The following is a 24637-nucleotide window of genomic DNA, read 5'->3' as shown; positions in this document are numbered from 1 at the left end:
ATTGCATGCATTTAAAAACAAATCTGGTCGTCCAAAAGCAACCAATTGACCAGAAGGTCTTCGCCCTAGTTGACACAATGTCTGTAATGTATTTTTGTTGCGACCCCAGTGACCCCAGCCTCCACGGACGGCCCCCAGCCCTCATGTGGGCCCGGCGTGCAGAACGGCCCCTCGTCAGAGACCCCCTACCCCGGGAACTCGTGTACGCACTACGTCAGCAGTGACGACGAGGACCACGAAGACCCAGAGGACGAGGGCTTCAAGAAGGAGGTCAACCGGCTCAGAGAGAAGTGAGTCACTCCTCACAACTCTGAGCGCTCTGTAATACTGCATTCAAACATACTCCAAAAAGAGATTCTAACCCCACTCCCTTCTCCTGTGTCAGACACATGCTTGAGATCCAGGTGTTAAATTCTCGCCAGAAGGAGGAGATCGACGCCCTGTTCACCCGCTTGGGGAAGCCCCTCCCCTCGGCCTCCCTGTCCCCCGCCGTGGCCATCGCTGGAGGCCGACGCAGGCCCAAGAGCAAAGGTCACAAGTCTGCTCGTAACAGCGGGCAGCCCAGCCCTGTGCACGCAGGTAGGGCTGCTGGGTCCTGTGACTAATCTGTACTGGTGGCAACACCAGTGTTCAATCTATAAGGACTGGCCTCGGACGCTCCTTTGTAGCCAGTGTAGAACTGGGCCCGTAGTGACCAGGCCCTTCAAAGCCAGTGTAGAACTGGGCCCGTGTCGATCAAGCCCTTCATAGCCAGTGTAGAACTGGGCCTGTGGTGATCAAGCCCTTCATAGCCAGTGTAGAACTGGGCCTGTGGTGATCAAGCCCTTCATAGCCAGTGTAGAACTGGGCCCGTGTCGATCAAGCCCTTCATAGCCAGTGTAGAACTGGGCCTGTGGTGATCAAGCCCTTCATAGCCAGTGTAGAACTGGGCCCGTGGTGATCAAGCCCTTCATAGCCAGTGTAGAACTGGGCCTGTGTCGATCAAGCCCTTCATAGCCAGTGTAGAACTGGGCCTGTGGTGATCAAGCCCTTCATAGCCAGTGTAGAACTGGCCTGTGGTTATCAAGCTATAGGTGTCCAGCTTCCCGGACACCTATAGCTTGATCCGTCACAGCAGCAATCTATTTAATGTCTGCGTCCGAATGAGGGATAGGATTCCCGGACACCTACAGTATATCGCTATGGTTTGTGGCGCATTTCATATCCAACAGCTCTCATAACATTCATTCCAAACAATGTACTAAAAAAAGTCTCACAAATATGCTGTGGGTCATAATCATGGGGATAACACGCCCTCCTCCTTCCCAGAACTCAGCCAAGAACTTTTAAACCTGCTTGAATTCAAGCTGAAACAGTGTGTTCAATGGCTCTTTAAATAACGGTACACATTCACCTTTCTCCCATTCATACTCCTTATTCAGTCCAACTGGAGCAATGGTTTAAAATCCTCATTGGCCTCATTTTTCCCCTAGACGACAGAATCACGCTGGTTTGATGTTTTAGAAAGGCGTGCCAGCCATCGAAGAGCGTTAGTTCTGATCCCACCTTGTTAAAGCCTGCCCCATGGTTTCTCATGCAGCTCCATTCTATATCATGATCCCATTCCCGTTTGTCTCCAGGAGCTCCAGCATCCGCCCACAGTCCCCAGAAGCCCCCGTACCCTCCTGCCTCGGGGGGTTCTGAGAGGCCTGGCAAAGGGCCGCCGCACCAGCTCAAGTACTCCCCGTCCATGCCGAGCCTAAGCCCCCATTCCACAGGTACCCATCGCCCTGTCGCTCAACCCTGGCTGCTCCTTACCACTGACACTCCTCCATGTACCTGTGGGTCATAAGAGGAATTCATTGTGTCGGCTCAGCCCCTTCACCGGTCTTGTGTCTGTCCTCAGGAGCGAGTGGGACCAGTTCCGACAGCGGATCAAACCACCACCCGAAGTCCTGTCACTCCCACCACCCGTCTGCTGGACCTGGCCTCGCCCCAACGGCCCAGAAGTCCAAGGGCACCTTCACAGACGACCTGCACCAGCTGGTGGACAACTGGGCCAGAGACGCCATCATCCTCTCTCAGTGCAAGAGGGGCCCAAAGCCCGGGACCACGGGCCTCGACGTAAGCCCCCAGTCCCGCCTCCCACCTCCAGAACCGCTCACGTTCCACTGCTCATATAATCCACCGCTGTGACGTAATAATCCCTCAAATGTAATCTCTGTCATTGCTCTCATCGCAGATAATGCTGCCGCCGGCCAACATGGGCCGCAAGTTCTCAGCTCCGGGTCACCTCTGCCCCACGCTCCCTGCCCCCTCCTCCACGCACATTAATCCGGCCATTCCCTCTGGGCCACGCAAGGGCTCCCTGGGCCCCGCGGCCCAGGGCTTCGGCTACCCCTCGGCCCCGTACAGTGGCGCTCAGTGGGCGGGCCCCACGGCCCCCTGCCAGGGCAGCATGCTGAACCCCAGCCCAGCGCTGGCTCAGTACCAGCCCCCTGCCGCCGCACCGCCGTCCCTGCAGCAAGGCTACACCATGGGACCCGCAGCCGCACCACAGAAACCCGTCAACCCCGCCGGAGCCTCCAATCTGAGGCCCACATAGCCCTGCCTCAGCCCCAATCTGACTGAGATCTGGGGCAGGACAGCCAGTCCAGCGGCCGTAAGATAAGAACCACCGTGTGGGTGTTGGTTAGCTGGTTGAGATATGAATTGTTTTTTATTTAAATTTTATTCTTTCTTTAGTATTGGTGGTGGCCTGCCAGCCAGAGGGATTTCTTTCTGGCAGTTGGAGGGGAGTGCAATATTCACATACAATACAGCAGTCTCGCACACACACACACACAAACACAAACACGCACACAAACGCACATTTCATTGGCTGTGGAAAAAGAGGAATCTGCATTTTAATGAATTCAGACTTGGACTGGACTCGGGCATAACCAACAGCAGCCAAAGATGTAAATTGAGTGGTCCTGATTCAAGCCGATCTATTCATGTCAAAACAGGCAGCAGTGGGTGGGGGGGTATAGGGAGTCCGGTATACATCAAAGCCCCAAGCTTAACTAGGGGGACTCCAGAGAGTGGGACACCTGTAACATGTAATGTCCCGGACTTGACTGGAAATGTACTGGTTTGAGGGCGCTTCTGAAAGGCGGGTTTGGGCTCTCTAGGAGAACCAGCTGGAGAGGATGAATGTAGAAGCAAGTGGTCGGGATGACTCAGTTAAGTAATGGTCAGCGGAGGAATGTCTCTGGTATAAAAGGAGAAAATGTCAGGTGGTGGATGAAGAGAAGGCGATGAGGGAGAGCGATGACTTTGATAAGTGCCACCAGAAGAGGGTGTCACTTGAGAGCACCAGGCCTTAGCCTAAGGAAAGACCTTGTACATAAATGTTTCTTCACTGGGTTTGAACTCCCTTGTTTAGGATGTTTGTCTTTGTGAGAAAGTCGGGTGTCTTCTGTGCTTAGGTTTGTCACTCTGTGCGTCCATCCATATGCATTAGAGTCGCACCATTCATGCTCATGGTGGAGCGTCCTTTGGGTTCCTCTCCCGGAGTCTGGCTTTGAGTGACGTTAGCGGGGTAGTGATGACTCAAGTGGCTGCAGGTGCGTTGGCGAGCAGATCTCCAAGGAGACGGTTTCACCGGGATACTCTTGATCCCTCGTATCAGAACATGGATGTTAATCTCGCCATCTCCCCCCAAATGACAATACTCTAGGGTTGTCACTCTTAATCTCACACTCTGTCACGCTGGTGTCCGTTTTTTTTACATGTATATTTAATGAGACGAACAAGGTGTTCTTTATGGACCTGTATTCAGCCATCAGATTTTGATGTTTCACTGTAATTATTATTAAAGGTTGTTAAACAACATGTAGTTAAAGGAATATAAAAGTGCAATTGCAGGGTTGTCATTATTGGTATCCTACATAACCTGGGAGGTACCCTGCGTTTTATTAAGCTCTTATCTTTGACCGGCCCTTTTCTACTATATTGTGTACATAAATATATGAATATATATAATTAACGTGAGGTAAGTGGTTCCATGTAACGCTTTCATCATAGAGCCGTTATGTACTGACTACGACCTGGCCCCGCCATGCATACACACTCAACCCCGAGTAACCTGCAGAACATTAGTGCCTTGTGTCCTTCACAATAAGTCCCACATCCACCCAGGCCTGAGCAAGCTAGAGTAATAATGTAGCTTTCACGGTACTGCAGAAAAAATACTCAAGGTTATAACGCATACTACAACAACTCATGTTTATATGGCTGATTAAAATGATACCATATTGTTGTTAAAGGTTTTAGAGGTTTGGAGCAACTGAGGACCGTAGTCCAGAACAACAAGCACATGTATTTGGGAACTTTTGGGAAATCCTCAGACGTCTTTTCTTTTTTTTTGTGTTTTTGGCTATGTATCAGTGACAACATTCATAGCCATTACATTATCTTCATAGCCGTGGTGATCAGTGAAGCCCTATGGTAACACGGTTGAGCTTCTGTTCTCTCCTGCTACGTGAGTGCCATTTAGTCTTTATTGTGAACCTTTCCCTTCCCTATAGATTGGACTATTATTTTAACTTCTCTAGAGAAAATACAAGTTGCTGCAATGCAGAATATGCAATGGTTAAAGTTTTATAGGGACTGAGGATAACGGAAAACATTTGCATGTTATTGAGGGGTGTTATTGACCTCCATCTTTTTTGATAATGAAATATAGCGATCTCATGTATTGATTTCCTCCTCTCATTTGTACGAACACACAAAGCGCTGAACTGATTTTCTTTTAGCGATTGACCAGTCGCGAGCACAGCATATTAAATTATTGGTCAGTATGAATCTTGCATGCTAGATCCTTTGGGTTTCATTCTACAGACAACCAACTCACAACTTAACCACTGTACAGCACCTTACTAATGTGTTACACAGCTACTGTCGATATTACAGAAAATACTCAATATATGTTCCAAAACTTGTTCACAAGCATCCTGTTGTGCTCTTTATATCGGTCCCCCTCTTTGCTATCTTCCTGTGACTCAGTGTTCTCTGGATTTGTGTATGTTTTTCACATTGTACAAAATGTACAAATAAAAATGTAAAGCTCCTGACTTTTTTTTTTTTGGTTCAAAGATTGACTTAATGTCAAGTGTCCAATTTGGTTTTATCACAGGAATCATAATCTTGTAATGGACCAATTACTATCGGGGCATTATGCCATTGAGCTCCTTGTTCTAGATCTTCTTCCAGGAAGTATTTTTTATAAGGTCTCGTCGACAAAAGCAGCATAGCCATTTAAAACCAGTTCAGCATACTATTGGGCAACCAGCCTCGTCTACACACCGCATCAATAATCCTGTGTTCGATAGTGTAGGACAATGTTGGTGTCACACTAAATATGGACCTTGACGTCACTAAACAATTAAACCCTCACCTGTAGAATGGAAATGGTTGAAGAGGGACTGCTATGGAACTTACGTGATAACAAGCAACGTTTTATTTTACCTGGTTTACAGAAACACCAAGCATGAAGAAATACATATCAACCAACAAAAGAAATAACAATAGAAATGCATTGTTCACATTAACAAATAAATATAAAAAAAATTGTAAAATCTTTTAAAACATTGAAAAGGAACATTCATTTGTTTTGTATTCGTTCATGTGTCCAGTTTCCGTTTTTTCATGTATTGCCCTTGTCTGTATGGGCTGAACCCCTGGCCTGCCAATGAGAATACCAAATTAGACACATTAATTACATAAAACACACAAACATACACAAATACACAACCTGGCATACCCTGGGGGTGATCGGGATGTCTGTTTCCATACTGGGGGACATCTTGCCCGGGGGCTTGGTGGCAGTATGTCGGACCGCCCTGCGGGGGATCTCCATCTCGGGGCCTTCCAGGACTTTTGGGTTCCCTCTGAGGGGTCATACTGCGCGTCTGCATCTGGTGGTTTCCGGGTGGGGTCGGCCTCAGGCCCCCCTCTGCGGAGCCGTTCAGCTCCTCGATCCCCTCCAGGGTGAAGTTCCAGAGCTCTGCGTCATCTGTTGACAAGGGAGAATTACTCACTGGTGATATCTGGGTGCACAGTCTAGTATCTTGAGCCCTCTGGTGGTGGCTACAAGGCTCTCTACATGCTCAATACTCATCCCTGATGCAGGTCCCTTTATGAACCCTAGAGGTGCTATGACCAAATATGGCTGCTTTTTCAAAAGGGCTTACAGGACCTGGAAAGTCGCCAAACTGAAATCTCAGAATTCTTAGGCATCTCAGAATTCCAAGGCAATTTATCCGTACATGCAGAATGATTAATAATCAAGGAGACATTACCTTCTTGAGGAGGTTTCTGACCAATGCTGGTCTGGATATGTTCAGATTTGAATTTAGATTTCTCGTGCTTCGGTGTTTGTTTCCTGGTTTCCATCTCCTTTCTGAACTTTTGCTGGAGTTGCTGCTGCTTGAGCTTTCTCAGCTGCTTGGGGTCTGTCTGTCCTTCAGAGACTCCATCATCCGAAGGCTCTAAAAGAGGACTGCAGGAAACAGGACGTCATAGCCAGTAGATAGAGTAGATAGAATCAAAAAAACATCATGGAATCAAATATCTATACTCTTGAAATAACAGTACAATAACACCTTTCCATGTTTTTATGAAATACATATAATACATTGTTAATCTTTTTTAAATGCTATCTTCTTGGGTGATAGTTGAATCAGCGGTCTCCAGTTCGAGTGCAGGCTTATCTAAACAAATGTATTATTATCTCATGAGAACTGTAAGGAAAGACGCCTGGCCTGTATGATAGAGAACCTTACCCATCAATGTTTTCCTTCTTGTCCAGCTGATCTGGCTGTAGTTTGGAACCAATACTAGGGGAGGGAAAGAGTACGGTTTGGACTTCGGTTGCACGGCTCCGGCCTTCCGAACGGTTCTGGTGGCCGGTTCTGAGCTCCAATGGGTTTCGTGAGGATCCGGTCATGTTGTTGTCGTGGGCCAAGCTGGACAAACGAGCTTTCTCTATCATAGGCTCACCGTCTGTGCGCTTGGTTTGGGCGGGGTCTAGAGGAGGGGTGGGCTGTAGAGGGTTGAGAAGGGGGGAAAGATTCAGCCTCCAAACAACAGATTAAGCGACCATTGTAGGAACATGCATTACCTGTTTGGGGATCTTGTTGATAGCTATCAGGTATTCCTTATTGTGGATACAGTTACCCAGGGCGTTGCCAAAACATCTGAAACAACCACAGTAAGCCCAATATCAGAACATTATCAAATTAGTGATTTACTGATGTTGGAATCCTCAGTAAATACCATAATAAATAATATTGACTTGTGAATGAAAAATTGGTAATTGTAGCAGACATATGAAAGATGATTTCCTCCACCAGCCCTGCCATCAAATCCACACTACTAATGATATTATGCGACTAGATGCAACACAACACTAGGCGGCATTACACCACGTTACACTACGCTTAGCTATTCTACACACAATGCTAGTAGACAAGCTATGCTACTGCCGTACTTGAGTGCTCTCTTCATTCCATCCGTGACGGCCTCCTTCCTGGCCTTCTCCAGCGACAAAGCCTTCGACTTGAGCCCCTCGCTCACGCCATAGCCCACATCCTCATGGAAGGACCCGTCCTGGGAGACAAAACACTCACTTAGACCCAGCAAGGCATTTCACCAGAGAAACACGATGAATGGTTGAAAAAGGGTTAGAAAAAAAATTAATAATAATCGCAAAACCTTTAACTGGACCTTGATGAAAGCGCTGACGCCAACATAGAACTTTCCATTAACAAGGTCTACGAAATCTGTGGAGACAACCAAACACAGCACTCATTATGATACGATACACTTAATTAATCCCAGAGGGGAAACCGAGTAAGCCCCCATGCATGACATGAAAAAGTAGGATAACAGGCAGCTAAGACAATGCGAACACAGGCAAACCAACCAACCAAAGCAGTGTCACAGAAGGGCGGAGGCCCCATGCCTACCAACGTTCTGCTGTGAGATGGAGTGAGACCAGCCGTTGTAGCCAAACATCTCGTTAGCCAGGCTGATCACACGATGGCCCTCCACGTAACACACCTGTGGAACACAATGACACAGAGAACTGTATTCTGGCTGCAGGAAACCGAGGAACTATTGCTATATAACTATCCATAACAGATCAGAGCCCTACCTTCTGGCCCCCTCCAGCCATCCTGGTACTGATGTACTCTGGCCCCAGCTTCTGCCGCAATGCATTCTGTACTGCCAGGTATTCCTCTGCTGTGAATTTGTACTGTAAAAAAATTTAAATCCATAATTGCTACCAGATCAAATGAACATAATTGATACTGTACACATTGTTTGAAAAAAAAACATCCATTCCCCAGCCCCTCTGGTCACCCAATAAAATAGTGTCCATGATTTTTTCATTTATTGACATGCATTAAAACTACTACTAATCATTACATTACTATGCTGAAAGTCGTACTATTCCTGTTGACTGCAAACAAAATACACAGGATAGATTCATTCATATATCATTGTACATGTCATTGCATTGCTTTCATAAGTCAATTTGACTGACGCTTGCACACAAGATCTATGGCAACAAAATCTCAAGCAACTGGATGGGGTTTACCTTCTTTATCAAGATTACTGTTAAGGCTAGTTCCAGGTAGCTTGGCTTTGGCAATAGCATGCTACGACCAAACATAAGTTACATAGTAACGTTACAGTTTTACATAGAGCTATACCCGACAATAAGATTCGATGTTATTCAAGATATATTCCTACCTGTCCAAAACACTTAGTTGTCTGGGGGGTCTTCTCGCCCTCAACATCATGGTGCATGTTGTTCTTCCTGTCTTCACCTAATGCGATACACCGCGTCAGTGTTCAGTTACATTGTTCCACTTCATGTCACATTGATATTGTCAGTGATATTGTATAAAACCGCCTTACAATGTAATGAGTAATACGGTAATACTGAGTGGCGTTGAGCTTGATGCAAATAGTTTGTAATAATGAATTGTATCGAATGCAATACAACGCAATTTACGCCGCGGAAAGACCAGCAAACACTACACCAAAATTCGATCTTAAAAAGTACTTTGTCAATTAGTTTAAATGAAATGTGACTCCTAGCTGAAGATACTTACAAACCATGAGCTGCAAATCGAACTTCCCGCTCTGCCGGACGTGGTAAAGCCAGTCTAGTTTTGGGCCGCTTCAATACAGCAACACCACTGAAACATCGGATTTTACATGACTGTACACACAATGTATTGTCAATATATAAGACGTAATGTTTTTGATCTATGTGCAATCTACAGTCCAGGGCCTATTAACGATTTATTTGGGATAGAAAACAGTAACCAATGTCAGACTAACTTTATTGTGGATTGTGGATCACGGATAGGCTACTCCTGCTTTTGTTTTGAAAAGTAACGTCAGGCATATATTCAATTTGACATTACAACACATTTCGGAAATAGAGCTGTGATTCTTTTTGCATGGCAGTTCATAATGGTAAGCTCGAGGGAATAAATCGTGCTGGCTGTATTCAACTTTTATTTTAAGATAATATAAAATAATTAAGGATCTTATGTGGTGGTCCTTTAAACAGAGCACGAGTCTAATTGATGGTGTTGGTCTGCATTTGTTTATATTGTAAACATGAATTATGCACTTCTTCACTGTTGCTACGAAGTTTTCCCAAAAATATTCCTACGTGAAAATAGGCCTTGTGGTCAGCGCATGCGCAAATTCACACCACTCTGAAAGGGCCCTTACATATACGCGCGTAAACGACGTGAGTGACGCGAGCGTCGCGCTTCCTTTCATAAGGCGGCTGCATGCTTCAGCGTTGGTGTTACGTTGTTGCGCAAAATTTACTCAAAGCAATTCATGCTCCCTTTAGGTTGCGCGTGTTGCCAAGCAATTTACCGCCAGAACAGTAGGTGGAGTAATATGTGGAGTGAAGTTTTTCGTTGAAGACGACCTCGAGAATGACGTCTTTGTCTGTGGGAGTCGTTGGTTTGTTTATGTGCCAGATCGTGTTCTCCCCATACACAGTGAATGATGGCAACAGACAGAGGAACAGGGGTGATGAAGTTGTTGATCATTGGGGTTGTATAAATGTGCATATCTCTCTACATTTTAAAACGACATAATGTGTTGGCAGCAAAGTTAACTTCACTTCACGTTAATGATTTTGTATATGAGCCTGCCGGCCGGGTTCCATTCTATCAAACCACCCACCCTCCTTCCTCCTACGGCAGCGTTTCTCAAATTGAACCATGAAAAGGAGATTTTCATGGTATTGGTCGAAGACTACCTAAGTGAAGCCTATATGGTGTATTTGTGTGTGGGCGTCGTCGTCGGCTGTTTATAAACCGCCTCCCAGTCATGTTCTACACATTCAGTGAACTATGGCAGAGAAATGTGATACTCCAGACAGGAAGTAGTAAGCAGACCAATCACAGCCTTGCAGGCTGCGCGGCTCGCGTAAAAGCTTACGTAAAAAATGACGCAAGTCTAGAAAAATCGCCCGACGCACGCAAGACGTGAGAAGTCGCGCAAGGGGTGCGCAAGGGCGCGCAAGGGCCTCTTGCGCTTGCGCTTACGCTTACGTAACTGAGCATAAATCGGCCTTTAGTCTACACAGCATACGCGAACGTCGCAGGCAATGCATGACATGCAATACACCACTCACGCCATGGGTGGCAGCAGAGTCACCGGTGTTTTCGCGGGGGGACGTTCCAGGTGACGTTCCGATCAAAGTGGCTACGGAAGAAGAGTGATGAAGCGCAGAGATAGGCGGTGGTATGTGCGCCCTTTAAATACCACACGAGATCATGATGGGGAATTTGTTTCTCTGGTGCTTCCAATGCGAAGCATGGACGAGGAGAGGCATTTCCAGTATTTTCGGATGTCGGCGCCAAAGTTTGATGATCTCCTTTCGCGAGTCATCCGATATCTGTTTTAGAACATCCGAAATGTTCTAAAATTGGTACAATATTATAACCACGTTAATAAGGTTTGTAAGAAACCCAACCGTTGGTAAAACGGTTGAAAATGTAGCAAGTTATGGTTATTTATAAAGTACATGTACCGCTACCAACACAATGTTATGGGTGAGCAGCTGACAGGCAAGATGTCCGCAAGTGCGGACATTCTAGACGCCGCCAGCTAGTGTTCTATATATCTACACACGTAGGTGAAGGGTTTTATATGGAAGCATATATGTAGCAAAATTCAAATGGCAATGCAATTTGCAATTCAATAAGTAATTACGTTATGCAATTGACAATGCATTATGCAATTTCATAATGTAATTTGTAAATACGTTATTCAAAGTGTATTTTAATATGCAAAGTGACAATGCAATCCTCAATTACATTTGCAAAGTTATAACAATAAAAATACAATAACATTTTGTCAAATTCTTTGAGTTCCTTTATTCAAATTGAAAAGCTATAGCGTCCCCGTGATTGCAATCCACTTCGCCACGCTCCGTGTGTTGTGATATTCAAATGACATTTCAATCCGCAAAACGGAATCCAAAACGGAATCCAAAGAGGAAATCCAAAGAGGAATCCAAAAAGTCAATATGCAAAGTGGCAAACGTATCAGCCACCAGCGGGAACTACGTCACTTTCTATTGTGTCAGACTGTTTTGTGTGGGGGGAGGGAGTACCAGAGCCTGGGTGCAGAACAGCTGAATGACCGGGCGGGCACCCATTCGTAATGAGTCGTGATGTGGGGATACATAGTTGTCCAGCAGAGGTTGACCGGAGGGAGCGGGAGGGAGTGTATTCTTGGAGGAGGTCCCAGAGGTAACTGGGGGCTAGGTTCTGGAGAGCTTTGTAGGTGAGGAGTGGGTGGAGACGGTGGGTCTCCCGACCCTATGTTTCGCACCCAGTGCCTGTAGCACTTTGGAAATCTTTGTGTTTACCACACTGGCGTCAAAACGTACCCGTGAGGATAAGTCGTCTATCCTATCTCCCAGAACACGCACTCTATCTACTGCATCTGTGTCTTCAACACGATTGTTCTCCACATCATCGGCCAAACTTCGGAGCGTATCAATAATCTCCATTGGTGACCATGGACCTGACACATACGAACTAGAAGTGAACAAGGAAATTACGAGCAAGTGACGTAGTTCCCGCCCAGACGCTGATTGGCTGATACGTTTGCCACTTTGCATATTGACTTTTTGGATTCCTCTTTGCGGATTGAAATGTAATTTGAATATCGCAACACACAGAGCGTGGCGAAGTGGATTGCAATCACGGGGACGCTATAGCTTTTCAATTTGTATAAAGGAACTCAAAGAATTTGACAAAATATTATTCTATTTGTATTGTTAGAACTTTTGCAAATTTAATTGAGGATTGCATTGTCACTTTGCATTTTAAAATACACTTTGAATAACGTATTTACAAATTACATTATAAAATTGCATAATGCATTGTCAAATGCATAATGTAATTCCAAATTGCATTGCCATTTGAATTTTGCTACATATATGCTTCCATAGGAACTCAAATAATTTGACAAAATGTTATTCTATTTGTATTGTTAGAACTTTTGCAAATTTAATTGAGGATTGCATTGTCACTTTGCATTTTAAAATACACTTTGAATAACGTATTTACAAATTACATTATAAAATTGCATAATGCATTGTCAAATGCATAATGTAATTCCAAATTGCATTGCCATTTGAATTTTGCTACATATATGCTTCCATAGTTTTATTTTGAAAACGTTGCGAGATACCACCCAAAGGCTGTTTAGAGTTAAGGCGCACGAAGATTTTGTGTGACGGCTGGCTTAACCGCGGATGAACGAATGGCGGCTCACTTGACCGCAGTCCTAGGACCATTCATACAGGAGCTAGCAAGAACGTTACCTTTTTCTGTCCTTGGGAAACGAAAAGACGGACAATCCGTTTCCACTGTTAGTGCAGTTTATCATTGCACATTTACACATTTTTCTTCTTTAAACTATCTTTATTTTCGAAAAATAGACAATGACAGATGAAATTATATTGAGCGGGACATTGACTGTATTCTTTAAGGTGGTCATACCGTACCTACCATGTATATAACACATTGAACATTGAACACAAGAAATGGAAGAAATTCCATTTATGCCCATGTACTTTCACCATACATACTATCTAAAAAATAAAAGGTATAAATACAGTACGCAAAAATTGAGTTAGACACGTAGACACGTTTCTGATTGCGCTTCAGCTTCAGATGCCGTCAAGAGGGGTCTCTGGTCGTAATCAGTCGCAAGTCCGTCCCTGACCATTCATTAGCAGAATGCTAGCGTGTATGGCCAACAACGGCCCAAACTGTAAGAAATCGAAAGGACATAAGTATTCATTCATTTGACTTTTGAACCATAATCTATATTGAACTTGCGGAATCTACAATAAAATGTGCGATATTTCAACGACAAGCAGGTGAAAGACGCATAATTAGCCATCTAGCCCCATATGCCGCTTTTCCACTGCATGGTACCAGCTCGACACGACTCGACACGACTCGACTCAGCTCGCATTTTTTGCGTTTCCACCGCGGTACCATGGTATCTGGTACCTGAAGTGGCTGCTTTTTCTAGTACCTACTCGCTCTAGGTTCCAAGCGAGCTGAGCCGATGCTAAAAGGTGACGTCGGCAGACGGCCGGCGACTGATTGGCCAGAGAGTGTGACGAAGTCACGAGAGCGACATGGCAACCATGCTGGTAACATCCATAGCAGCGCCGCAGCCAACATGTTCCACTTCTCCAACTTCTTCAACATGCCAGCTAATAATAGTAATGCGATCGATGTCCTCCATTGTTGTTATGTGGGTTCTGTCCATGTGTGGGTTGCGTATGTGTTGTTTGCGTCGCGTACACAAATACGTCACGGCCCTTTCGCGCAGCCGACCCCGCCCACGTCCAGGAGGTACTATTTGCGGTGGAAAAGCACCCGTGCTGCTACCGTGTCGAGTCGTGTCGTGTCGAGTCGTGTCGAGTCGAGCTACATGTGCGGTGGAAAAGCGGCAATAGACTCCCATTCAATCTGGACTCGCCCGCGATCACCCCCAGTGGATGTCTCATGGAACTACAACCAAGATCGGTACAATGGGGCGTATAGGAAGTGCCCAGGCTCTTCGTAGACGGGCTCTGGCTGTACACAGAGCGACACAGAGCAGCCTCACACAAAACCTAACATTATCAAACTTCTTCACTTTTTTTTTTGTTTTCTTTACATGAAAGATTATAATTTAAATCCGGAAACAGCATATGTGTAATCCAGGGCATATAAATACTGGGACCAGAAAATTATTATTTTCTCTCCATTGACACCCATTCATATTTTTCGATCTCATAGGTCCGGTGAGCTCTACCGGAAGGGGCGTGACTTCGCCACTCTATTCACAGCTACCACATACTCAATATTTATAAAAAGAAAAAAAAACACCCTTGCTGTTATAGTGGGGTCTATGGAATTTATGTATTTATATTTGAAACATGAATATAACTGGGATCCCCTGCAGGGCTTTTGAGTTAAATCTGAGGCACATGATTAGGCCTACAGTACTAACAAATTGTTTTAATCCTTTATATTGGGAATTCTTATCTTGGAAGTAAAATAACTATTCAAATAGATTGAATAATTATTTGAATAATTGAATACTTCTGCCAATCAAAGCCTTGTTATGTGTGTATTTGCATCATATTCGGTTATATATAATCGAATATGATGCAAATGCACTCTTAAGGCTATGATATGTTATCATGTATATATATGTGGTGGTACTTTATAATAAGGATACATAAGTTAATCATAAATTAAGATAAGTGAATGCAGTTATAATTATTAACTCACGATTAGTTAACTAGTTAATGGTCTGTAATAATTGACCAATGGTGTTTTCATGTTTTCTTAATGTTGTTTATCTGAACTAAGGTAATGGTGTTCATTTTAACTACAGTATTTGTTTATAAATTATTTAATTTTGTGTTTTATGCTATTATTATTTAATAACATACAATATTAAATAATAGCATTGCCATGAGGTTAGGGTGATTGGGTTGCGTTCACACTAAAAGATGCATTTGCTGCCCGAACGCGTTGCCGCCGAAGTTTTGCGGCGCCGCTAAAGTTTTGCAGCGCGGCAAAGGTTTTGCTGCGCCGCAAAAGTTTAGCGGCGCCGCAGTTTAGTTGCGCGCAAGTTTTGCCCGCGGTGCTTCTGAATTCATTCACAACCATGGCCGACATTACGAGCATTGCATGTCTTTACCTGTTGTGGAAGAGGGAGAGACGTCGGAATGCCCGTCGTTTATGGGTTCATGAGACCATTCGGAGCCGTACAGAGCTCGGTGAATTTCACCGTCTTCTGCAGGAGCTCCGTCTGGATGACAAACGCTTCCAGCGCTATTTGAGGTTGAATCCGGCCCAGTTTGATGACCTGCTAGCTAGGATCGGTGCTAGGATCTCTCGGTTGGACATTTATACTTATATATATATATATGTATTGGACACTTATAACTGGCCACGGTGGTGTTGAAGATCACCGGGTATGCGGAGACTGCAATTATTATCTTCTCCTCCATTTTAGCGCTTTGATCTGGATCAGGTAGTGAACTAAAGCTCACTCCAAGGGAGTTACCCTGCGTTCACACCAAAAGATGCAAAAAGTTGACGCGCGTCACAATCCCATTCAAAGTGAATGTAGAGACGCGTTGCTGCTTTGCTGCCGCAGCATTTGCTACAGAGAAAACGGGCGGCAAAATTTGATTTGCGGCGCGTCAAAATCTGATGCGCGGCATGCCCGTGCCCGCTGCCGGGCACGGGCGGCGGGCACGTTCACGTATTTTGCGGCGCGTCAAATGCTGCTTGAGTTGAAATATTTCAACTTTTGACGCGCTGCAAAACCTTTGCCGCGCTGCAAAACTTTTGACGCACTGCGGCGCCGCAAAACTTCGGCGGCAACGCGTTCGGGCAGCAAATGCATCTTTTGGTGTGAACGCAGGGTAACACTGATTGGCTGTTACGGCATGTCACTCAGTGGCAACGCTGTTGAACGCTGATTGGCTGTCATCACGCGTTTGCTGCCGAAAAGTTGAAATATTTCAACTCGAGCAGCATTTGACGCGCCGCAAAATACGTGAACGCGCCCGCCGCCCGGGCATGCTGCGCTGCAAATCAGATTTTGACGCGCCGCAAATCAAATTTTGTTGCCCGTTTTCTCGGCAGCAAGTGCTGCGGCAGCAAAGCAGCAACGCGTCTCTACATTCACTTTGAATGGGATCGTGCCGCGCGTCAACTTTTTGCATCTTTTGGTGTGAACGCAGGGTTAGGGTTAACACAAACGCAATAACCAAAACCCCTAATGCTATATAATAACGCTTATAACTGCATTAGTGTTAATAAATGGTCAATTAATGTCCCCTTATCGCAATATATTACCATATATAAATGTGTGTGTGTGTGTGTGTGTGTGTGTGTGTGTGTGTGTGTGTGTGTGTGTGTGTGTGTGTGTGTGTGTGTGTGTGTGTGTACTATAAGCTATCGATAGGCTTACATCTTCTTATGACACATCCATCCATGCTCTATGCAGGGCGTGTACGCTATATAAACCAAGACCCATTTTTTTCTTTGTGTTCTGTTCCCCAAATATTGCACAAAATTATATCCGTCATAAGGTTGATCTTTTCGTCTCGTTGCATGATCGGTCTCGTCTACCGCACCTCGCAACGCCTTTCTGGCCAAATTTCCCTATGCGCGTGCACTTGTTTTCGTAGACTCAAACGCATTCGGCGCCGTCCGCGCAGGTTCTCGTCTGTACTCAAAACAACATGGGGGCGAGCATGCGGTGCATGCTTCATGAATGACTACAACACAACCGTCTAGGTCGCTGGCGCATCCTTCAAAACGGAACACTGAATTATCCCAGATTAAACATGGAAAACTATTACGGACGCGATAGAAGAGTCTAGCCTCTATTTAGCCAAGAAGAAATTGCGACACTAAAAGACGTTCATTTGATCCCATCTGGAAAACAGGATACCAACGGTAAGGAGACGATTGTCTAGTCGCACAGACCATATGGATGAGGCAACTTTGTGTCCAATGTAAATATTTCCTATCTATGTGTGACCTCCACGTAGCGCTATCTCTAACAGCCTTGATTTAGACACTCCACCTTTATGTTAGCCAATGTGTTTATATAGTCATCTTGCCATTCTTCTTGGGGCACACATGTAGGAAAACCTCCACGTACGCAAGACTGGCTGGAGTCTACGTTACGCACCATGCACTGTTCCTCTGTTGACCCTGTTTCACATCTCATGAAACCAATCAAAGCATTGCGAAAAACAGTTGGGTGTTGATTTTCATCACAACAATGCAGATGAACGTGTTGTATGGCTATCGATCTGTGGATCACCAAAGGAAAGGACAAAGCAAATTGTGCGTAGCATGACTGGCAGACTGTATTTCGCTCTCTGTTTATCCGTCTCGGCCCCTTTCACTTACACACACACACACACACACACACACACGCACCGACCTCGCGCGCGTGCGTGCGTGTGTGTGTATCGGGGCGCGCATGGGTGTGTGTACATGAGGGAGAGATAACCAGATGTTATTTTCTACTACTGCTCTTTAGTTGCCAGAAAGGAAGTGTCATCTTACTTCTGCCTTTGCAAACAGGATGTAAATAACTTTTGATGATTGGCCGATGTTTTTGGTCTTTTGTCTGGAAAAGGGTGGAAAGCCAAGCCAGACGGTTGTTCTAGTCAATGGCCAGCTGATGGTGCCTTTCTACGTCGCTATGGTTAAACGATATCACACAGCATTTCATCAGGCTACGTGGCTTTTACAGTTAGACTACCTAGACTTTTTCAGTTTTTCTCTGTTGTAACATGTCATCAGTATTGTGCTAAAAAGAAACCTTAATACTGATTGCGCAACAGGGAAAAACAATAGGCCTACTTCCTTAATGTCGAAATAACAGTTGATAAAAGACAGGTCAGAAAGGGTAGGGCCTATTTTTTGGTTGCTTAAGCAACCAAAAAGAGCTTTATGCTATACAAATCACATAAACCTCATTGTAATATTATTTTCATATTCAATATTTTCGTAATAGGCCTACATTGAGAGAGCAAATCACACAATATAATCTATACCCATTCATTTAAGAGGGCCTCTGTGCAACATGCAGTTATGTGTCCACGTCCAATGTGTTGATCAGGGCAGAACTCCTCTATTCCTAATTCTGTAATCCTATTCCTTATTTGACAGATGCTAGATGGACTACGTCGGAGGAATGGCTCGCGCCCCTCCCCCCGACCCCTGTCACTCAATTTCACAACCTTCTCTGGCCCGCCCTCCAGCCCTGACATGGACAACAGCTATCATCCAATCAGGAGGTAAGGATTAGCCCCGATGATTAACATTTTAAACAAAGGCAATTTGAGATTAGAAGGGACTATTCATTCGTAGCGCAATTGTATTAGGGTATTTCTTGTTGTTCTATGTGTCTGGGCAATATATAAATTGTTTATTATTAACCAAAAACACTCAATATTATACATTATAGATAGATCTTAGCATGTCAAACGAAATATGCATTCACATTTTTACACTGGGCCTAATTGGTGTCGCAAGAGGGTTTGTGAATGGCTGGCTTGCATGTGTGGGTGCTTAATTAGTCCATTGTTTATTGTGTATTGGCAGACATGGTGTTCTGTCTCCTTTGGGACAGAACACCTTATATTTGATCAATGCTCAGAAATGTATTTTTGTTCTCCTGACCCCTGCTGTTCTCACACACATCGATTTCTACATCTGCCCACATTATATCATAATCTAGTTTATATTAGCCTCACTTATTGTTCCAAACTTTAATAGAAGCAACACAGATGGAGGATTCAGTGAGTCATGTTTGCCGGGGAAAAATTAAAAGTGGATGAATGAATGAACTCATTCATGTGGAAAACGGAATGTCTTTGGTTGGACAGCGTGTTTGTGGCTGCGGTGGTGAGCAGTAGTGAAGCAGGAAGGGCTTGCACAGTGTGTCTCCTGCTTTCCTGTCCCTGTGTGTTGTTAAAGAGCCAGCTGACTTCCTGCTCATTTAGCCTAGCTCTGTGCATGTGACCAGCCCAATGCAGGCCCGCATCCGTCCTCCCACCCCTCCCCTCCTCTCACATCTGTGCTGCATGTTGACATTCTCCCCTGTCAATGGCCTTATTGTATTAAGAGGGGGAGAGATGGGGGCGATGGGGGGGCAGGGCGGGGGAGGAAGTGAATGCGGCATCACTGGATATTGTTTGCTCTGTTGTTATTGCCTATTGTTCGGCCTTCTTCTGAGGGCCGGTAGGGGACACTGAGGTCCAACGCTGGGCTTGGCTCCGCCCATCACTCTTTCAGCACAGGTCCCTCTCCTATACCATGAATCCCTGTCCTACTTTTCTCTCTCTCTCTCTCTCTCTCTCTCTCTCTCTCTCTCTCTCTCTCTCTCTCTCTCTCTCTCTCTCTCTCTCTCTCTCTCTCTCTCTCTCTCTCTCACACTTTCACACTCTCTCCTATGCTTTCTTACTCTTCCTCCCTTTTTTGGAAACACACACACACACGCAGCCCCACGATGCCTTTGTTCTCTTCTTTCCCTCTGGCTATGGTCTTGGGTTTCTCTTCTGTGTCAGCTGCCATCTAACCTGACCTCCTTCACTCGGGCCCAACACTTGTATATTTATATATATTTTGCGTGTGTCTCTCTCTCCCTTCCTCTTTCGGCCATGAGGACTCTGCACAGGTTGAAGTTAATGAGCTCGCCCAGTCTGAGTGAGCTGGGGAAGAGTGACAAGTGTGTCTCGGAGGAGAGAGGAGGGGAGAAGCAGAAGAAGGGGGGAGCCAATGCCACCTGGAACAGGTAAGCACTCTGCAGAGACGAACAAGCAACAGTCTTTACCTGACAAGACATAGTAGCCGAGTTATCCGTTCACTTACAGTATGAACGGGAAGATAACACGGAGCATTCATAAGAACCAACCCAAATGTATCTGGTCGGTGTATATATATATATGTGTTTTCTTCTCTTGTTGCCAACACAGTATTCACAATGCGGTCATAGCAGTCTTCCAGAAGAAAGGTCTGGCAGATAATGACCTCTACATCCTTAACGAAGGTGTCCGGTAAGACGCACACACACAAGCCTGCACAGTGCACACACACACACACACACACACACAGAATATATTTATAATAATATATTTTTGTTGCAGGAACTTGTTTTCGTGTGTGATGTATGTTTAGGGAAATATTGAATCATGTGCTTGTCCCACACAGGATAATGTAGACACACCCTCTGAAACCCCTTTGAAGGGTTTTTGTTTTTCTCTCTGGGATATGGGCACAACAAATGAGATATCCCATACATGTTTGACTAGAATAGCTGTTAGTTGAAGCTTGTCCTTTCTCAGAGGCCTGTTATTCTTCATTCTCCATAAGTGTTGCAGTGCGGCTCCTCTAACAATGAGCCATCATGTCATGAAGTCACTTAGTGAAGCCGTTCTCTGTGATTCCTCCTCTCAGGCATCTGCTGAAGACAGAGCTGGGCTCCTTTTTCACTGAGTACCTCCACGTAAGAACCTTTAACACCATCTCGATTGATTGTTACTATAAGTATAAACAATGAGGGTATTATTTGGCATCCACTCAGTTGCAATGGAACACTGTAAAGAACAGTAAAATGCTGCTCTGAAACATCACATTGGTCATACACACATGTAGCATGAGCATATCCACACTTTTCTCTGCACTAAACCTCTTTCTCTTCATTTACTATGAAGTGAAGAATTATTGAAGTAGGCATATATAGATGTATATATGTTGAGTTGTGCACTTTAAGCATGCACACTATACGGCAACATTAACCTAATAAACCCAGACAGAAGCCAATGATGTAATTTCTCTGAGGTTTTAATTAAATAATTTCTATCCTCTGTGCCTTACAGAATCAACTCCTTACAAAGGGCATGGTAATTCTTCGGGACAAGATAAGGTTCTATGAAGGTATATCGAGCAGAAAGAAATAATTTAAGTAAACAAAACCTTCAACACGCTGCATTTTCTTTGTATTAATATTTAGCATTTAATTGGTTCAGGTCAAAAGTTACTGGACTCCCTGGCCGAGACATGGGACTTCTTCTTCTGTGATGTTCTGTCAATGCTGCAGGCCATCTTCCACCCAGTGCAGGTAGAGACACCTTCCTCCTCCCTCCCTCCCTCCCCCATAGTCTTCACCCCACTCATCCCCCTGTTGTGATCACCTCCCTCTCTCCAATCTCTATCGCATTCACCTTCCACCTCACCTCCCTGTCGTGTTCCCCTCCCTCACCCTTTCCCGAGTTCATCCCAGGAGGTTTCACTCTGCATCATTATCTTGTTATGGACGGATCTAGACAGTTGTGTTGTCTATCTGCGTGGTCTGTTGCATGTCCGTGTGTTCTATTGTCTGTCTGTGTGTTATGTTGTCTGTCCATGTGTTCTGTTATTTCTTGTATTCAGTTGTCTGACCACATGCCTTCTGTTGTTTCTTCTTGTATTCAGTTGTCTGACCATGTGTTCTGTTGTCTGTCCATGTGTTCTGCTGTCCGTCCATCTATCCATCTGTATCCAGGGTAAGGAGCCTTCCGTGAGACAGCTGGCCCTGCTCCAGTTCCGCAACACCATCGTCCTCAGTGTGAAGCTGGACGACGCGCTGTCCCGGCCGCGGGCGCGTGTCCCGCCCTCCATCACACAGATGCTGCTAATTCTGCAGGTAGCCACCCTTGCTCCATTGGTAATCATCTTCCTATCGATCATAGCTCCACCCTGACATCTACCACAATCACTATGACTGACTGGGATGACCTAGCGTCGGCCCATGGCCTAACGCACGCTCACAGGTACTGTACATCACCGTGCTCTCTCTGATCCACCCGCAGGGGGTGCATGAGCAACGGGTGGCCAGTGAGGACTACATGAGGCTGGAGTCTCTAGTGCAGAAGGTAGTGTCTCCTTACCTGGGCACCCACGGACTCTACTCTGGGGATGGGAGCGAGGCCCAGTGCTGTGTTCTGGGTGAGTGGGAGAGGTCGAGGGTGTTGGAGACACCTGTTGGCAACAAAATCGCTGCCGGTTTTGATGTACAGATCTATATCTCAGAAGGCAATCTGATCTTTTGTTCTCCATTTAGAAATGAATTAGTGAATTAGGTCAGTGAGGAAGGGAAAAAAAGATAATTAATAGAAAAAATACATTGTGCTTTTACAAGACACCCAACATGCATAGTAAGTGTTGGGGATATCACACCTAATCCTATGCTAGTGAGTGGCACAGCTTTGGGTGTGTAGCAGCCTGTGTGTACACCCCACACTGCCTATCCCAGTGGAGAGGTGAGGAATGAAACTATCCAATGAGAGACCAGGTGAGAGACCAGGTGAGAGACCAGGAGATGACTTGGGGCCCATGTTGGTACAAGCACTTGTTTGGGAAGGGCCAGGACACCAGAGTTAGCACTTCCACTCTTGCCACTGGATATTTTGTGTATCAAGGGAGTCAGGAACTCTCATAATATCTCATCCCCTCAGTCGTAGGCAATTGGGATATTACCTAGACCATAGGGCTGAGAACCTCTACTGGCCCTTCAATCATTCCCCCCCCCCTGTCTTGCGGTGATTGTTTACCACAGAGAAACGCCTTCAATGGTCCTGGCCCAAACCAGTGGACCAACTGTCGAAAAATCCAGTTGTGAGATCAAAGAGCTACAACATTCCCCTTCTGCTCACCCCGGTGGCTGAGTACGACCCGGATGCTGGTTCTGTTGGCAGCGGCGGCATTCGGCGACATTCTGCCTGTGAGATCACATCCTGCCTGGATGAACAAGGGGCAGCCTATGGCAGCATAGCGGCTGGGTCCAACATGTCCACCAACAGGCTGTCTGTGGGATCTCAGTATAACGGTAGGGGTCGGACGTCCTAATGGCAAAAGACTTACAGCACTAAAGCAATATCAATATGACTCTATGTGCCATTATTCAGGGTTTCCCTGATCGTTCCCCTTCAGATTTGTGAGATGTATTGGATTTTTCCTCTTAATCAAACAAGCAGACCATAGTAATCTCAAGTGTACTGTGTGAAAACGTTATCAACTTTTAGATGCTTGTATTCACCTCGACTTCCCTAAGGATTTCCCTCCGGAGTGGTAAAGCACTCTGGACCTGAATGACTTGAACGTTCCCGGTGCACTTAGTTCTCCCACTGTGTGACGACCCCCACAGGGCTGCTGCACGCCGGCTCCAGCGCGGTGGAGCTGTCCCTCTGCCACCCGTCCTCCTGCATCCACCCGCTGCGCTCGGCAGGGCTCCTCCACGGCACCCCGGCCACCACCACGCTCGGCGACCTCCGCAGGGCCGCCTCCCCCAGCCCCACCAGCGGCACGTCCAGCCCTGAGACCGTCATCGGCGGGGCGGTGGAGTCCGAGGACTCCACCGCCTCAGAAGGCATCTTCATCGATTTCACGCCCAAGGGACCAGAGTCAGAGGGGTACGGTCAGGACAGACAGAGCACCGTCTAGACATGAAGGGAGCCGGGGGAGCAGGGTACGGAGAGAGAAACGACCCTCTCGGGTGAACCTGAGGGACGCCGACAGGGGGGCCGGCATAATAGTCCCGGATGACAAATGACATGGATTGCTTCCACGGGGTGTCATCCAAATGGTCCCTTAATCAAATCGCATCCCTCCTACATTTAGTCCTGTCTTGATATTGGGGTTTGGAATTTGGTCACTTGGAAATGGGTACACATTTTTTTGACTGCTTTTAGAAACTATTCCATTGTGTAAGCAGATTTCCTGGCCAAGGGCGCTGCTCTTTTTCTGAGTTTTATATGGAAGTAAAAGCTATGTTCTTTTGATCTGATCTGCCTTGTAGGATTCTATTGACCATTTTGCTAACTTGAAATTTGCAAGCATTTTTTCATTTTGCTTAGAAATGCTGAGAGGTTTGTGTGCTCTTAGCTTATTTGTGTCTGACACAAATGTCGACTGGTTTGAACTTTAATAACGCAAAAGTTATTGCTGTAAGCATAATACATTTGAAGACATCTCTTAATCCGGCATTCTATAATAGACAATTGAGGAATGATTGTTTATTGTTTACACATTTGATTGTTGTCTCAAACACTGTATTTTGTGGCACCAGTAACTTGTAAATAAAAATCTTTTGTGTTATTTTTAGAATGACTAGATGTTGTGAAGTAAGTTTATAAATTAATATGAATAACCATTTTGATAAAGGCTGTTAACCTAAGCTTTTTGCAATGATGTTTTACCTCAAAGGTTTTGTACTTTTTTTGATAGTCTGTGATATCTAGGATGTTTTATCCAAGATTGTTATTTCTATACATTTGTTATACTAGTACAGTACATTAAAATTTACATTAAATCATCCTTGCTGGTCATTTTTCTAAAATAAGTGAAATGTTGAGTTTTTATTCTATGCTTTGAAGGAATGTTTTAAGTTTTGTACAGATTTAATTATTCTTTGAATAAAAAGTAGATGGCAGCAATTGCGCGTTGGCTAGACGACCAATAAAATG

The 24637-nt window shown here is 45.3% G+C and overlaps 3 protein-coding genes across 15 annotated transcripts in view; 2 read left to right on the top strand and 1 right to left on the bottom strand.

The window, feature by feature from the left end:
- LOC132465055 (serine/threonine-protein kinase WNK1-like) overlaps positions 1-5093 on the top strand; it is a 28881-nt gene extending 23788 nt beyond the window's left edge. For all 11 annotated transcript variants that reach the window (XM_060061727.1, XM_060061734.1, XM_060061730.1 and 8 more), the window contains 5 exons: positions 110-290; positions 386-579; positions 1620-1757; positions 1886-2103; positions 2222-5093. In XM_060061727.1, coding sequence (XP_059917710.1) covers positions 110-290; positions 386-579; positions 1620-1757; positions 1886-2103; positions 2222-2584 — 1094 coding nt within the window. In that variant the 3' untranslated portion in view covers positions 2585-5093. The remainder of the gene's footprint in view (positions 1-109; positions 291-385; positions 580-1619; positions 1758-1885; positions 2104-2221) is intronic.
- rad52 (RAD52 homolog, DNA repair protein) lies at positions 3239-16718 on the bottom strand. Of its 2 annotated transcripts, XM_060061799.1 has the most exons (12): positions 16582-16718; positions 9147-9233; positions 8782-8858; positions 8180-8281; positions 7992-8085; positions 7738-7805; positions 7514-7632; positions 7145-7220; positions 6807-7066; positions 6324-6523; positions 5786-6037; positions 3239-5707 (listed from the first exon to the last, which is right to left on the bottom strand). In XM_060061799.1, the coding sequence occupies exons 2-12, from the start codon at positions 9151-9153 to the stop codon at positions 5646-5648; spliced, it is 1317 nt and encodes a 438-aa protein (XP_059917782.1). In that variant the 5' UTR covers positions 9154-9233; positions 16582-16718; the 3' UTR covers positions 3239-5645. The 2 variants fall into 2 exon arrangements, with proteins under 2 accessions (XP_059917782.1, XP_059917783.1); XM_060061800.1 differs by lacking the exons at positions 9147-9233; positions 16582-16718 and adding an exon at positions 8950-9133.
- Positions 16719-16819: 101 nt separating this feature from the next.
- prr5a (proline rich 5a (renal)) lies at positions 16820-24488 on the top strand. 2 transcript variants are annotated; one of them, XM_060061793.1, is made up of 11 exons: positions 16820-17072; positions 18303-18430; positions 19801-19929; positions 20111-20191; positions 20592-20640; positions 21014-21071; positions 21164-21255; positions 21679-21840; positions 21986-22121; positions 22732-23001; positions 23320-24488. In XM_060061793.1, exons 2-11 carry the CDS (start codon positions 18303-18305, stop codon positions 23613-23615), a joined length of 1401 nt encoding a protein of 466 aa, XP_059917776.1. In that variant the 5' UTR covers positions 16820-17072; the 3' UTR covers positions 23616-24488. The 2 variants fall into 2 exon arrangements, with proteins under 2 accessions (XP_059917776.1, XP_059917777.1); XM_060061794.1 differs by having other exon boundaries at positions 16827-17072; positions 21679-21819.
- The last annotated feature ends 149 nt before the right edge of the window (positions 24489-24637 follow it).

The sequence above is a fragment of the Gadus macrocephalus genome, chromosome 9 (genome assembly GCF_031168955.1).
Source record: "Gadus macrocephalus chromosome 9, ASM3116895v1".
NCBI classification, from domain to species: domain Eukaryota; kingdom Metazoa; phylum Chordata; class Actinopteri; order Gadiformes; family Gadidae; genus Gadus; species Gadus macrocephalus.
The sequence above is the reverse complement of the archived record's forward strand: the minus strand, read 5'-3'. Positions and strand labels throughout refer to the sequence as shown.